At 43.7% G+C, this 16,494-nt stretch overlaps 2 protein-coding genes across 4 annotated transcripts; both read right to left on the bottom strand.

Annotated features, from left to right (window-relative positions):
- Positions 1–3,139: 3,139 nt before the first annotated feature.
- On the bottom strand, positions 3,140–9,413 carry LOC148391078 (monocarboxylate transporter 2-like). Of its 2 annotated transcripts, none has more exons than XM_088389319.1 (5): positions 9,307–9,413; positions 7,891–8,111; positions 7,078–7,221; positions 6,182–6,994; positions 3,140–4,820 (listed from the first exon to the last, which is right to left on the bottom strand). In XM_088389319.1, exons 2-5 carry the CDS (start codon positions 8,105–8,107, stop codon positions 4,555–4,557), a joined length of 1,440 nt encoding a protein of 479 aa, XP_088245445.1. In that variant the 5' UTR covers positions 8,108–8,111; positions 9,307–9,413; the 3' UTR covers positions 3,140–4,554. The 2 variants fall into 2 exon arrangements, with proteins under 2 accessions (XP_088245445.1, XP_088245447.1); XM_088389321.1 differs by having other exon boundaries at positions 9,237–9,383.
- Positions 9,414–9,767: 354 nt separating this feature from the next.
- Positions 9,768–16,055, bottom strand: kbtbd8 (kelch repeat and BTB (POZ) domain containing 8). Of its 2 annotated transcripts, none has more exons than XM_088389317.1 (5): positions 15,994–16,055; positions 14,323–14,530; positions 13,929–14,235; positions 13,005–13,824; positions 9,768–12,692 (listed from the first exon to the last, which is right to left on the bottom strand). In XM_088389317.1, exons 1-5 carry the CDS (start codon positions 16,007–16,009, stop codon positions 12,229–12,231), a joined length of 1,815 nt encoding a protein of 604 aa, XP_088245443.1. In that variant the 5' UTR covers positions 16,010–16,055; the 3' UTR covers positions 9,768–12,228. The 2 variants fall into 2 exon arrangements, with proteins under 2 accessions (XP_088245443.1, XP_088245444.1); XM_088389318.1 differs by lacking the exon at positions 15,994–16,055 and adding an exon at positions 15,703–15,890.
- Between the last annotated feature and the right edge of the window lie 439 nt (positions 16,056–16,494).

Consider the following 16,494-nt stretch of genomic DNA (forward strand, 5'->3'; position numbering starts at 1 on the left):
TGCAGATTTGCTGTTGTTATGGAAAAATATTCAAATCACAATTAAAATTTGGCTCACAGCAGCTGGAATAAAAAACAGCGGGAGGCCAAAATGGAAGTTGATTCTAATGAATCTTTGACAAGATGCAGGGCCAACGCTACAATATTTTCAACAGTTGACTGTCTTCATCAACATGGGCTGGAAATAGTTGCATTGACCCCGCAATGAATTAACAGTATCAGGCTGGACTGGCCGTCGGGCATAGCCCGATGGGCTGGTGTCTTTGGGGACTGTTGAATTATTACTCTGGTGCTTGTGCATTACTTCAGAAAATTCATTTCTTCTCACTCCCTAAATAGTTTTCCATAGTTTCAGTGTACAGTACATACAATTGTTATTAATTGAATAGTTTGCCAACAACAATTGGCCAAAAGGCAAACAATGATTCCCAGTTCAATTCGGTGACCCACAATTTATTCTACTAAATGCAATCAAAAATGATTACAAATCCAAACAGCTATTCCATGTGTGTTTGGGTGTGTTCATATCCCAGCGCCATCCTCTACCGTGGCTAAATGATGTTCTGGCATGCTTGACGTAGCATTGCAGTCATTCGTGGTGCCGGCGTGAGTTAATGGCCTTGGCGCCCCCTGTACACAGTTAAGCCACACACCCAGCTGGCTTAATGGTGCACACGGACCGGACAGAACAGATGCCACTCACTTCGGCTGGCCAAAGTCACCCAGCAATCAGCTGTCTAAGCACCTCGAGATCGCAACAAGGAGAGGGATGAACGCTCCGCTGGGTGAGATCGGAGAGTGTAAGGGTGTCGTCACCGTGGCCACCTTTTGCTGTGATTGCCCTTTTTCTGCTCTTCCCAAGTCAATCATCTTTCCAGCCTCCTGCCCTCTAACTGGGAAACACTGCTTTGTGCACATGTGTGTCTGTGTGAGATGCAGGATGATGCACTCCATGACATATTGAGGTAATAAAAAGCCACTCCATAGGGACGGCCGTGGCTCAACTAATTAAACACCTCCGATGCGACCTTATTGCCGTAGCGTCAGCTGCACGGCCCCTGCACCGAATTTTGCATCTTTTTTGTCTGCCTGAATCACAGAAATGAGAGAGAGGGAGAATATGGTAAAAAGGAGACGTAGCAAGGTCATTGTTTTAGAAACCCAATTATACCGGTGTGTGTGTGTGGTGGTGGGGAAGGGGGCATTTTCTAGCATGCAATGGAAGTATTAAAATGCAGAATACTGTGTCAAACAGTCAGCATGACAATCAGAGAACAAAATAATCTTGATCCACTCATTTAAAATTTTTTTCAATGGACTAAATGGTGGGGGGGAAAAAGTGTGTGCGTGCGTGTGTCAGGCTTGCCAAATGCATGGGTACACTGATTTGGTCTGCAATGCCGTGAGGGTCGACAGGATGCACAAGTCAGCACCTGTCCCTCTCATCTGTCTCACCATCCATATGTCGACCATTAAAATGAGACACACAGACACTCATGTGGCACACCAACCGACCCTAGCCACATCTGTTGACAAAAACTTTAAAAGGCCAAGTGTGGGGACAGTGAAGAGAGAGAAGGAGCTTCATTTACATGCACTGAAAGCTCACTTGTCTAGTTTCCACGGGAACCGCTTAGTCACGTGATAGGAGCCGATCCATGGAAAGAAGTTGCAGTAAAATATGTGCAGGAAATGTTCAACAGAAAATAATGAGTACACACACCACTGCAGTATATGTGTGTATATATTTATATATATATATATATATAGTATCTGAATTTGTGCTCAAAAGGACAGAAAAATCTTGTAATATTGAAAGATGACATTTATATCCGATCTTAATCATCAACATTCGTTCATGTCGCTGATATGAAAACAAAACAAATATGCACTGACAGCATACTAATTGAATTTGTGATTTTTTATTGCGACGAAAGTCTTTCAATTAAAAAACATCAGGTATGTCAAAATGTAATTGAAAGTCATCCGTCACTTTGGTTTTGATCCTACAAGAGTGGCCGGGAAGAAAATGCAAGCTCAATCATGATTATGATGGCTGTCTAAAACTTATTTCTGGTAAAGAATACTAGAAACTTTGCTTTTGAGACTTAAAATTAAAGATTAAAAATCATATTCTTTCAGTTGGCAGGAGAGCTGAGAGGGCTAAAGTTAACAAATATAATAAATAAATGAATACAAGACAAAGGAGAGAGTTCAGAGAATGAACAGGCCCGAGGCGGCAAACCTACTGAGCCAGTGCCTCACCTTACTTGGGGACACTTGGAGTCAGGAAGTAAATGATGAGAGGGGGCATAATATCGTAGTGCCCCTATGGGAGCCGGGAGGTGTGCGGTGGCCCAGATTGCTGCAGAAATCTGACCCCGGCGCGGCGGGAGTGATGCTCCGTGAATTAGCATGTCAGCGGCCCGATGCCCCGTCATGGCAGACCCCACGCATACGCATAATAAACGTACTCCATCACCTCACCTCGCTCGGCCCGACCACGCCGCCCAAAGATAGCATATTAATTATAGATGTATGTTAAATGACTTTCATTACCTCCACTGCTCAGTGAGTGGGACAGTGACAGGGATGATGGATGGAAAAAGGTTTGCTACGCCTCCCTCAAGTAGTAAGCGTTCTTGCTTACGTCGCCAAATTCTTCTCAAAACCTTTTGTTCTTCATTGGGCATCAAATATTACCAGATGTTCTGGCTTTTCCATAATTGAAAACATGCCATTAAGAATTTGATCATAATTGCCTCATCATATTTTTATTTATCTTCTCAGGTAGATTGTACCTGAGTAAAATACTGGTTTGCAATCACAGGCGGAGCTAGATGTTGGAGCGTGGGCCTCCTCCACCCCATACCTTCCCGAAATATGCTTGAACCACTCCCTGGTGCCAGCTCGGATAACTTCCAAGAAACGAATAAAGAAAAGTAAGTGTTGTATCGTATCGTATTTTTAATGACAATGCTAATGTGTTATTTCAGGTGTGTATCAAACTATTATCCCTTCTCATGAATCAGTCCTGAATTAGATGGTCTGTTTCAAAAAGGTTGGTGACCCCAGATGGAAAATGACGTGAAGACTATGCTGATTAAGGAGAGCAAGTTGAATCAACACAACAGAATGCATGATTCGGAGTTTCTCAACCTTTATTGAACCAGAGCAGCCAGAAAAAAAAAGCAAACAAAAGTATCAAATCTTGAATTCGGGCCCAAAGGCCACAGTGTTTGCACACATGTCACTGTGAGCCCGTTTCACTGTGGTTTGATTTCATCCCAGCCAGGGAAAGCGTTACATTGGCGCGTCTCATGCTTGCTCAACAGCGGAGCGCTATCTAATCTCTGTTGCTCTCCAAATCCCATTCAATTTCTTCTCCTGATAGATGCCGGCGCTCTTTGAGCCCCGCGGGAGAACATTCTTTCTCGGCTGCTCGTCTCAGACCGGCCACTCGTGTAAGACCGCTCCCGATTCATCGGCTCAGCCGGCGATTGTAAACAAGGCGGATTTGATTCTTACAGATGCAAAGGTCGGGAGAAAGGTTGGTGGGTCATCAACATCTAGACGCGCTCTTATATCTCGCTACATCCGTGCGGTACAAGTTGTCATGATTATGTTTGGCTTTAATAGGCTTGTTAATTTAAGTGATTGCAAACAGACACGTTTTGTATTCAGTAGAGTCAAATTCATTAAGGCAAGTGGTTCTTCACCTTGTTAGAGGTTTCATATGCACATTCACCGAACTCCTCGTTAGTGAAACTTTTTTTTTTTTATTCAAGACATAGATGTTTTTTTACTGGTGCACAAAATGAGCCGTGGATGAACATCACCTTGTTCAAAGAACAAACTCAACACAATACATAAACTCACAACAAATTGCATACTTACACGATAAACCAGGTTTGTTCGGACCTCCTCGGTGGAGGAGGTTCTTAACCCAGGTTAAGAACCATTGATTTAGACGTACCGAAGAAGTAATTCACAGTCTGGTCACTAACAGAAAGCAAAAGAACCGTTTTACACAATAAGAGTATCGAACACTTAAAACATTCAAGTTTGGTTGACAAACACAGTCTCAAAAGTCAGGACTCATCAGTGCAATGTTGTCAGGAAATGGCACAGAGGAACATATATGGCCGAGTGATGTAAGGAAAAATACGCTGGCTCATTTGTTTAGAAAATATGTAAACTTCAAATGTAAGGCTTGGGGGATCAGTTGTACTTTTGAACAGTAGAAAGGAGGGGCACGTACTGTAGGTGAAAGGTAACAAGATAATAAAACCTTGGAGTTGTTTTGAGTTATTCAACGTAAGCGCCACTTTAGTCCTGGGAAAGATAAAACAAACAAAAAAAAGCTGAGCCTATCTCTGCAAGAATGAAGTATTCCATTTAAATGGAATGTCTTCTAAATAGAATTCATAGTCCCACAGTTTTTTTTTTTATACTGCCACATTGGATTTCATTAAACATTAAAAAATAGGGTAATGTAAACATCATTTGAACCATATTTTAGCCAACTACAAAAGACAAACTCTTGTTAAAAGTGTCAACTTTTAACTTGGATGCTCGCTGGGTCTTTACACTCAAGCACGTCAGACTCCTTTGGACAAAAGGTGTGAGTGAGCGCGCTCGCCATCTCGGCCTGGTCCTGGCCTACTGTGTGATTTGCGTTTGGCTGTTGACGCCTCTCTTTTTCCAGCATACGATAGTTGTAAATATTCATGACGAAAAGGAAGATCCCCCCGGTAACAATCACTCCGCCGCACAAGAAGAAGAGGTACTTGTAGTCTTCAAATGTATCCACCAGTAAACCTGTGAGGAGAGCAGACAAGATGGTGACTGGTGAAAACTAAACTGCTCGAGCACACCATTATGATGCAAACATTTTTGAAGAAACACACGAGCAGCACAACGCTACCTGAATGAATTTATAAAGGTGCGCTAGAAACAAAGCAAGCTTTAAATTGAGAGGGGGCCATGGCCCACCCTGTATCTCCAAAAAGGCAATTTTGACAGCTGCTACCAAAACAAATCAGAAAAAAGACCCTTCTCATCGAAAAAAAAGGACAAATGTGCCTTTGGAATCATTTGACGCTTCCAACTTCAGATGCGGATCAACTGACAGATGACTATCGGTCTCGCTTTCAGTGTGTGTATGTGCATTGAATCAAAGTAGTAAAAAAAAAGATGAGGCATAAAGTGAACCATCTTTAAACTTTGAGCAGATTGTCTATTTGTGCAAAGTGGAGAACTTTTCACCGTGACAGCTAGATTTGCATCATCTGATTGATAGCTGTCATATGGTGAATGCACACAAGTGACCCCCATGCCCATTAAAAGGGGCTTCGTTTGGCAAAGTCTTAATGGGGTCCATCTGGCATTGTCACCTTTTGTACCAAGCATAGTCCAGTTAAAATACGACGCAGGTCCACTGACTTACAGGGTGGAGCATCATGAGATAGCCAAAAGCAAACGCTCATTAAAGGGACTTACCCGCATTATCGCTAATTGACTTGACCCAAAGGTTTGGCGGAACCATAACAAGAAGACAAGTCAGGGTGGAGGTAATAATTGTGCCCTCTGGAGGAGAATGCAAGATGTGCAGGGAGCCTCTTATTTATTTCACCTTTTTAAATGAGTGCCTCGAAACAGGGTCACGCCAGACAAACCCGGGGGCCTATCAATTTCCACCTCATTAAAACTCAGGTTGCCGGCCGGCACAGAAGGTTTGGAGGCGTGCAGCTGATTAAGTTTATGCAGCGTCAGTGCTTATTCAAAGCCTTCGTTTTGGGGACTCCGATCCGTACCGCTGACACCAACCGATGCACGATGAGAGAACTGATTTACTTCTTTGGAATTGCATTTAGACACGAATTCCAGGCCAGATAGAATTCAAGTGTCCCTTATGGATGACAGCAATTAATGCTTATGGAACAAAGGGTGCACTGTTTGCAATTAGCTATGACCAATGGCAGAACATCATCTGTGCTGAGAAAAGGAACAGCTGAGGCGTCTCAAACAAGAAGCACGTGTGTTGTTTGATTTAGTTCTCGTGTAGTAATTATGTCCAATCTTTCCATTCAACTTTGGATCTGAGAAAGCAAGTTGTTTGCAAAACTCACTATCGCAATACATACATGACTAAATAATGGTTGTCAGCAGATTTAAGTTACCTGCTGTGGGCGGTCCCAGTAGCATGGGGACACACTCAATGATGGTGACCAGTCCAACGGCACGAGGGAAGCGTTGATTTCCCATCAGATCCATCAGGCACTCAAAGATGAGGGCGAAAACCATGCCGAAAGCCACGCCAAAAAATACGGCGTACACCACCATAAAAGTGTAGTTGGTGATCAGTGGACAGAGTAAATGGCAGGTGCCATTGAACACCACGGCAAAGCTGAAGAAGTACTGGATTCGTGGTCGGATCCACTTGCTGTTGGCAATCAGGCCTGTGCCGGGGCGAACAAACATGTCCACAAAGCCCATAATGGAGAGCAGATACGCTGCCGAGTATTGGTCCACGCCACGACTGATGGCGTAATCTTTCAGGAACATGATGGGTGCGTAGGCACCGAAAATGAACATGATGTTCCCGATGAGGTAAATAAGAAAACCTCGATCTTTGAAAAAGGACCAGTCAAAGATGTTCTTGGCACCTCTGATGCAACTTTGCTTCTGTGGCTTGGTATTGGCGTTATTTGACTGCACCTCCGCTTCTTTATGGGGAGCAGGAAATGAGGTACAGGAAGCGAGGGGTCTCATCAAGGCCCCAGCCACACAACAGTTGAGCATCAGGGCCCCGAGGATAAGAAGACTTCCTCTCCAGCCAAATTTGTCCAGTAGAAATTGATTAAAAGGGGCTAGGAAGCACAAAAAAACAGGACTCCCTGCCATTGCGAGACCATTGGCCAAAGGACGCTTGGCCAGAAAATACTTGCTGATGATGGTGATAGATGCATTCAGGTTTAAGGCCAGTCCACAGCCTGCGGTGAGACAAAATGGGAAAATGAGTGAAAAGATCTCAGTAACAAACATAACTAACCACAAAAGTAGTAAAATATCATACCTGCAATGACGCCAACGCACAAGTAGAGGTAAACGATGGAGTTCCCGAAAGAAGCCGCGACCATGGAGGCCCCGCACATCAGCCCCCCTACAATAACTATCGGTCGGCTTCCAAAGCGATTGACCAACGCACTGCTCACCGGTCCTGTGAAATTTATTGAACATTTAGAATTGAACAGAAACCCTTCATTGGTATTGTATAAGGAATCCTGGAATAGATTAATTAATCTCCATCGCAGCATTTTCTCTTTGCCCAATTGGAGGTGGAGCAGTGGACTGGAACTAAACGAATGGGGTTGTCAAACCAGACAAGGAGGAAACCTACTCCTTTGTAAACCCCTTCGGGACTATAGGAGGCAGATCTCGACAACAAATGGAGGCAGCAAACATGCAAAAGTCGTAGATAGAAGATACACATTGTGTATGTGTGGGGGTCAATGGCAAGGTTCTGTCTCAATAGCGTATGTTCCATACTGCACTTCACGTATCATTTGACTCCTTGACTCAGAGTTTTATCTGGAAAAGGCTGTCAAGTCTCTCTCGGAAGGGGAGGGGACCCCAGTTTGTGGGACCTTCCGCTGATGTATTTGCGCTGTCGCTTTCCGCCATTTGGTGACATTGCTGAAGCCTTGCCAAGGACAATATGATGAAGCCCATTGCCTGAAACTCAGATGAGGCAAATATTTCACCAGTTTGGCCTCTTTGAGTTAAGGTTGGGTGAGGCAGTGATTTTTTTTTTTTTATTAGTAGACAATGTGATTATGACATTGACTGAGAAAACCACAAACCCCAGAGGAATAGTGGGTGGACTCACCTCCAGCATACATGGCTGCTAACATGATAGAGGAGATCCACGCTATGTCACTCTCGCTAGCTTGCAAGTCTGATCGGATATCCTTGAAGAAAATGGAGAGGGCTTTGGGCGTCGAGTAGGCAAAGCCAATGGAAATATGAGCCCCAATCACGACCATCCAACCCCAGCCACCATCTGGTGGTTTCAAGCCCTGCTTATTGGTTGGTGTCGAGGACATGTTCCTAATGAGAGTCAAAAAGCATGTTAATTATTTCACAAGTCTGAGAAATCTTGACTAATTCAAAAATATCTCATTTTGTTAGTCTATCATCTTGGTATGATGTTGTTTTGTTGTATGATTGCGTTTAGACGAATTACATGCTTTAGACTAGATATAATTTGAGTCCGTTGATTTGATTGGTTAGAAGGTTTCGTGGGCTAGTGTGATTGAGTATAAAAGACCCGGAAGTGCACGGGCGCAGCAGTAATCAAGACGCATTTTGACCATGTCCGTGTCTTATGAGATCGACGTTGTTTTATTTAGTCATTTCGCCACATTATGTGAACCTTCTTGTGTGTTGAGATGCTACTCACAAAGTAAATTTAAGCGAACGATCCTGAAACGCAAGAACTTTCCAAAAAGCCCGTCAAACTTTGACCGGGAAGCCGCCAACTACGACGCGCACGCAAACGCCCGTGGCGGGTACGCTTACCTGGAGAACCTGGAGGCCAGCGTGGACAAGAATTAACCAAGGCGTTCAAGAATGAAAAAAGGAAACAACTGGTCCGTGAGTACACCGAAATAATGACGGAAATGTATAAGGAATGGATATTATTATTATTATTATTATTATTATTATTATTATTATTATTATTATTATTATTATTATTATTGTTGTTTTGTTGTTATTGTAGTACAGTGCTGAGGAAAAAATCTATTACGTCATTCGCGACTAGTTGACATAACTAAGTAGCACACAAATCAACCGGTGCACAGCTTTGCCGTACTATTGAGGGCAATGACAATTCTTTCGCAGCTTTCCATGTCTCTCGTGTTCTATATCACTTGTGTTTAGAATTTCTCACCCACTATTGTGTACACTGTACAGCACACAAGTATCTTTGACCGGGTAATAGTCAACATGTGACAGTGAGCGATCAATGGGGACTGTAACGTGTTGCATTACAGGGAAACGAGACTTGACTTGCAACCTATTTTAAATAGTATTTATACGAATTATATAGATTATACGTTTTCAAGAATTCCCTAAAGTGATGCCACACTGTACGATTAATCGCTGATCGCCTCATTTCACGAGTGAATATAATACATACTGTAGTCGTGCATGAACAAAAGAAAAACTAACTTGCACTTTAAGACGGTTTAGGGTAGCACTTCCGAGTCGCCGGAAAATCTTGGTTTAGCGAGGAGCTTACCTTTTGTTGACAGAATTCGCGACAACTAAAGTGAGTCGTTCAAACTTTCTCAATGCGGCTTTTGTCGCTCACGCGTCACCCGGCGAGTAGTGGGCAGGCATCCAGCTACCACGTGTTCCGCCTGTACTTCAGTATTTGTACTTGAGTATTTCCTGAGTACATTTACTCTGCATTTGAAAACATTCCAAGCCGCTTATCTTCATGAGGGCCGTGGGTTATTTCATAATAGACCGGTAGTTTTTGCATACTTTAGTCATGGTGGGTTCGTTACTATGTTGCATCCTCCGGAAGATGATTAGGGCCAGTGAAGAAAAAAAAAAGGGGTGACAGAATTCTGACTCCTCTTCCGTAGCATCCTTTAGGCATACTGGGCTCGTTACTATGTTGCAACCACCGCGGATATCTCGACGTCAAACGGAAGTGCCTCTGAATACCACTGAGCAGAGAATGAATGAACTTAGTTTCACTTTTAATTATTTTATTTTCAAGTTATGTGCAACGTGAATTTCACAGTTGAGCTCAACAACCACTATAAACCATAAGCCCAAAAAGACAAACCAGCAAAGTGGAGAGAAAAAGAAAAACATGAGAAGTTGAGTTAAATGCACAAACATTTGATGAGATGAGCTTTGTATTGCAGCCCAGGGCCATGAACTAGCTCTTCAACATACAATAGATTTCATAGCTTGTAGTACAGTCTGTCATGACTGGTATTTAAAATGTTTAGTTTATTGATCTGCAATGCTTATGTTTGGTGAGAAGGTTCTGTACTACAGTGTAGGGGGGAAATCAATTCAAATGTATTAGTCGTGCAGGCAATCTTCTCAGAGCAGGATTAGTCTACCAAAACTAAATAGCAAATAACATAAGCAAAGAGAGAGGGGGGGGGGGGGTTACTGAAGACAACAAAAAACATCTACTCTTCAAGTTATAAAAGAAACTGAAGTTTAAAAACTGTGCAAGTACAGCAAACCTATAGTACAGTATAATACACACAAAAACAATTAAAAATACAGTACTGTTTCAGTAGAAATCCTGAGAGTTCCCCATTGCTCACTTACCAACTGTAAAATTGCGTGAATGAAGCTTTAACATCAACTCTGAGCTGAGCCATTAAAGTCATCGCCTCTAGTATTATCGTGTTTTGTTTTTAAATGAATGCTTGTCATATTTTTTTCGGGTTGATTGTAATAAGGTTGCTGAAGCTCTTTCAGAATGTGGGCCACTCTTGTGTAGTAGTGCAAAGCTGACACAGGAACCAGCATGACAAAATTGACAGTAATGTACTGAAAATGTCACACGGGCAGAGAAACACCACGTAGCTGTGGGACGAGTTCTTCTGTAAAAGATTGTCAAAAAAAAAAAAGAAAAATGAAAGCAGCACCAACTGTTAGTCCACTGGCGGCGGCATGTAAAGACGGATTTGTGGCCTTTTTCACAGAGGTGCTTCTTCAAAATGAGTTCGCAGTTCAGATCTGTTGACGTGAGAGCCGTTCAGTGCAAGGCCGAGTTAAGACTTTCCCGCTATTGTTCATCAGGAGGGACACTTTTGAGTTCCACGCTTTTTCTTTCGGCCACAGGCACGTCGGCATCTCGAGTGATCTGCACAGAATGACATGTCGCTCCAAGCCGTGCTCCAGTGGAACTAATGTAATTTCAATACCGGACGAGCACACAAAATAATCAACGCACTTTGACTGAATTCATATAAAGACATGTAGCCTCATCACAGTTCTAGGAATTATTGCTACAACAAAACGCTTTCCAAATTCCGGATCAGTTATTACAAGATCGCAAATGCATTTTTGTGGAAGGCTGTTTTGCCCTTTTCAAACTGGTTAGAATGAAACTCTAGAAAGCAATCCAAACCGAGCTCAATGTTGTTGCTTCATTAACACAAAACATCCAGAAAAGTCCTTTTTCTTTTCTTCCTCCTCCTCCTCCTCCTAATGGAATAGCTCTGAAGTCTCTGAGGTAAGCGTGGTAGTTGGTCTGAACTTCCCACTTAGTGTTGACACAAAGTTCACTCTTGTCATTTCTCCAATGTGGAGAGGGAATATTCCAACGTTACACATCACAAGTCGTCCTCATGTGTGACACACAAAATGGACACCGACTGAAAGGGTGGGAGGCACGAGACCCCCCCCTAAGCAATTGGAATCTAAAACCAAAACATGAAAACTGCTCAGAAGCCACACACAGTGAATTGTTTGACACACAGTCGCTTGTGGAGGAGTAGCGGGGAAGGGGGGAAGGGGGGGGGGGGGCATCAAAATATCATACAAGCTTCAAAACCTACTATAAATCACAACTAGACTTCAAAATAAGTCACCTAGAAAAAAGGAGCTTCAGAGATTTGACTTGCAGGGCGGTTGGGGTGGGGGGGAGGTGGCGCAAACAAACAGAGCCGGCAAACTAATAATAAGCAATGCTATTCATATTACCCGTATGAATATATAGTTTATATATATATTTTTATATATGTATGTATATATAGTATTTGACTTTATGCTGAGATGTAGCATTCATATTTCCAGAGTGCACGCCATGTTTACATGCTTTTGTAGAACCTCGGTCATGTATCCAAACCAAATGACAAGAGCGTGGCTCAACAATAAGCAACACAAGTTGAGTAATTGCACTTATGATTCGTTGTACGGTTTTCTAGAGCAAGCATCAGTGTGGGTAGTTGGTGGTGGTGGTGGGGGAATACTGCAATTTTTTTAAAAGCACCCCGGTCTTGATCTTGTCAAACCCAAAAACGTTTGACCGCTTAAGACGTATCGAAAACAGATAGACAAAAAAAAAACGGTCTTTGTGGTGCAAAGCCGAGGTAACACCAGGCACAAGGCAGGCAAAACCGCACCGCTCCCTCTGCCGCCCAGATTGGGTTCACAGCACAAGCCACGGCCACGGCTTCCATCAAAGCACCCGCTGTAGACACTGTGGATAGAGTTTGGCTACCACGCATTCAAAATGGCGGCCCAAATCCCAGAGGCGGTCAGGCGTCTCGTAGACTTTGGTCCATGCGTCCGCCTGATCGTCATACTGGTAAAGGGAGTTCTTGCGGCTGGTGCGGAAGACGTGCTCCTCCACCATGACCTGCGTGGCCCGTACAAACAGGTGCAACTTGCCTTGCAGCAGCATGGCCTTGATGTAGGGGCTGGTGGCTTGGTCAAAGGGCAGATCCCTCTTGCGGCTCCAGCTGTTGCGCTCAATGTCGTAGACCTCCACAGTAAATGTGCGCTGGTGATTCTTGCAGATGCCGGCAATGTAGTAAATGCAGTTCTTGTAGAGGGCGGCCAGACCTTGGCTTCGGGGGACGCTCATCGGGGAGAGGTGACTCCAGTAGTCCTTACGAGGGTCGAAGCAGAAGAAATATTCACCTGTGAGGAGATAAGGAAATGCAATTCGTAGTCAGTTTCACTCTTTTTTTTCTTTTTAGGGAGGAAGGAGAGGTTAAGATGACTGAAACTTTGTTGTGTGTTAACTTTGGCATAATTTCAACATGAAAATGTAGCAGCTTGAAGTGTAAATGTTACATTTTCAGGGTTGTTCGCCCCTCCCCTCTCTTCCATCCAAAAGTGTTTAATGAAATAGCAAGTCCGGGCAGGCTACATTTCCAATGTGAGCAATGCTGCACTATGAGTATTTTGTACGCAAAAAGGCCTTCGTCCCACTAAGAGGGCTTAACATACCTTGGAGGACGTAGATCCGGTCTTTGTACTCCACGGCGCTATGAAACTCCATGGCCACCGGCATCGGACTCACGGCCGTCCAGCAGTTGTCCCGGGCGTCGTAGCATTCGACCGATTTCAAAGCGTTGCGGCCGTCACCTTCGTATACTCTGCCCCCCAACGCGTAGAGCTTCCCGCAACAGTGTACCAGTCGGCAGCCGATCCTGGCTCGCAAAAGTGGCGCGTGCGGTAGCCATCGATTGCCTGCATGTTCGTACTGCCAGAAGTCGCTCTCAGCCCGATGATCGATGCACACCTCGCTGTTGCTCGGTCGGTAGCCCCCGGCGATGTAGATGTCGTTTTCTGAGGACACCAGGATGCCGACCTCTCTGAGATCGTTGGGAGGTTTGCAGAGTTTGAACACCCTGCCCGTGGCTGTGTCCAGGCAAGGTACCGTCTGCTTCTTTCCTGAGTGTTTGTGAGCGGCATCGAAGCAAATGACCATCTCGGAAGCAGTCATTCCCAGGCGCTGGGGGCAACCATTGGTGCCGGTGAGGCGGGCTTTGGCCTCGACTGGGTCTTTGGACAGGGAAAGGGCGCAAGCGAAGGGCGCGGGGATCCGACTGAGGAAGGTGTCATCCAGCAACGGCAGACGAATGCACTGGGAGAACACGTCGGCCAGGTGAGCCTCGCGCCCGCTCAGGTCGTGCTCCAGCCAGCGAATGATGCTCTCGTACACATGTTCTTCTTTCTCCACGTTGAGGTCGTCATTGTTCAAAATGCTGACCAGCTGCTCCTTGGTCATCTGGAGAAACTCTTGCTCTCTTGAAACACATAGGAACTGTCACCGCCCACCAAAAAAAAAGAACAACATTTACAGCCGTTAGTCAAAGCATTGACGTAGGTAAAAAACAGTATCAGTGCATCTCAAATTCCCAAACTGACCTTTTTGCGGATGTAGTCTTGAGAACGTTCCTTCAGCTCTTGGTGCCCGTAGGCATCTGCAAACATGAAAACCCCAATACAGTTCTGCGGGTCCAGCCTACTGATCATAAACTGGGCACACTGGTCCTGCAGGGCAGGGATCTGGAATATGCTGGCTGCGGTGAACAGGGCCTGAACGTTGGATTCTGAGAGCGTGACCCTGGACGTGTAGGCATAGTCCAAGACGAGGTGCATAGATTCCGATTCCACCCCAACGATTCTGACCTCCCGTTGGTTGCTCTCTGTAAGGCCACTCGTGAACATGGACCTGGTGAGCACGAAGACGCAGAATAGACCAAAAGCAGCAATTCACATGCAGGAGAGTGTGTGTGTATTTTCTTTTTAACGTATTTACCTAAAATATGGGCTAATTGCGGCAAGAACATTCCGGTGACATGAGAAGGTCTTGCCGTGGTCCACCTCTACGACAATGTCTGTGAGCTGAGCTTCATCGTACAAAGCTTTGAGCTGCTGAAGGATGTTGCAGGCGTGTATGGCATCTACCCCATTGTAGTTGGTGCTTGGCGGTGTCCCATTCTGAACTTGTAACAGCTTCCCTACCTCTAAACACAGAAGAAAGCACCACAGATCAGCATAAACAAACTGTTTGAAATTGTTCATTAGTTCTAACAGAATAGTTAAGCCCCCCCCCCCTCAAATAATGACAAAAGTCTTTTGTTTTTATGACACATTTATCTTTTCTATACAGCATATGCATTATTTACAGATGTATTTAATCCATTTAGCACCTTCATGGTGCTTGACAGTCGATACCTGAAAATCAACAAAGTTAAGGACTTTGAATCAAATAGACCTGAAATTAGCGAATGACTGGGTTTGAGAACAGGCTAACAAATTGACTAATATTTACTGGGTCCAATGTGTTTTCAACAAAACAAAACTAATTATACCATTTCATTCAGTTAGACCTTAAAAAACAATAGCACTTTTTTGTTTTCAATTGAAACTGAAATTACAGATTAACTTTGTATGTTTGCAAAAAATGTTAATCTGCAAGCAGGTTTAAGAATGATATCCCAAAACTGTCATTGTATGTTTGGTAAAGGTTACTTAGTTGTGATTCATGAGGAGTCTTGCAGTAGAATACTTTTGAAAAAACAAATGGGAAAGTTATTTTTACATACGTTTATCTCTGTGTCCTTTTGTTGTCAGTCTTTTTAACTATTTGAAGACCACTAGTTGAATGCATCAGTCAATAAACTTTATGGTTGGACTGTTTGTAAACATGCTTTGATCTGATTTTATGTCGAGGAGGGGAGATCAAACTTTCACAACAAATACCTCGTGTTGAGCAACGCGAGCTACTTCACTAGACAAAGAGTTGAAACAAGGGGATTGCCAAACACAGCGGCAGATGGAAGCTAGCTCGCTAACTGATTTCTTTCGTGGGGAGGAAGGGACGCTCAACAACGCCAACTTTCCCAATCGCCAACATAAGTCACGTCGCGGGTGGTCAAACCCGCAACTGTGATGATTCGAAGAGACACATTCGAAACGCTGTCTGGTTGACAACCACGCTAAACTTTTAGCAGACGGCTAATCACCAAGCTAATGTCTAGCAAGATATCACTCAAGCATTACCAGATCAAATTCGGTGATAAAAACTTCAGATGCTTTAAGCTCTAACCTCCATCTCTACTCATCAATACAACCTACGACGTGGTATATTTGTCATTAGCAATGATAAACGACGCGACGGCTTGAACTTTCAAACCTTTGTTTGTGGTGACGAACAAGTGTTTACACAATCAGCTGTAGGTAGCAAGCTAACCGGCCGAAAGTTAGCCACACGGCTAACGTTAGCCGCAAATCCAACCTAGCGACAGCCAAACACTTTTCAGGAGTCATTTATAGCTCGGCCTCGTTTAACAAGAACGCAACATGTCACGTATAGGTACAACATCGTTGACACTTTAGTCCACACGTCTAGAAGCACATCATTTATAACGTAGATCGTGTTATTTACGTCTAGGTTGTAAACAAAACGATGAAGATTTTCGCTAACCTGCACTGGCAGCCATTCTCTCCAGTCTGTCTCAGGGGGGCAGCCCGAAAAAACGTCAGTGCACAGTGGAGCCACGGAAACAAGGAAGAGCCAATCAGACGCCGAGGCACCAATGTAACATCCAATCACAATCTTTCTATCTAAAATAGGGCAAAAAAGTTTATTGGCCTAATGAGAACATGATACACATTGGTGCAGTTGTCGGTGCTAGTAAATATTCCATAATAAACCAAAAAGATCAGCGCAACACATTAATTTGAATTTAAACTAGGAACAAATAAAAGCAAGTTGATTTATTTTTGCCTTTATTTTCACTGTATATCAGCAGAACATGTCAACTTGAAATCTATTACTATCCAACTCATCTCAAGTCATCTTTATTAATAAAGAAGACATATCATGTAAAATATTTTTTTTTAGCTTTTATATATACATTTTATTGTGCACTTGGAGTCTCCAGGATTGTAGAACATTTTAATTGAATCCCTCCAGGTGCTGCAG

The sequence above is a fragment of the Syngnathus floridae genome, chromosome 11, assembly GCF_059516105.1.
Source record: "Syngnathus floridae isolate MCC-2025c chromosome 11, RoL_Sflo_1.0, whole genome shotgun sequence".
In the NCBI taxonomy this organism is placed as follows: Eukaryota; Metazoa; Chordata; class Actinopteri; order Syngnathiformes; family Syngnathidae; genus Syngnathus; species Syngnathus floridae.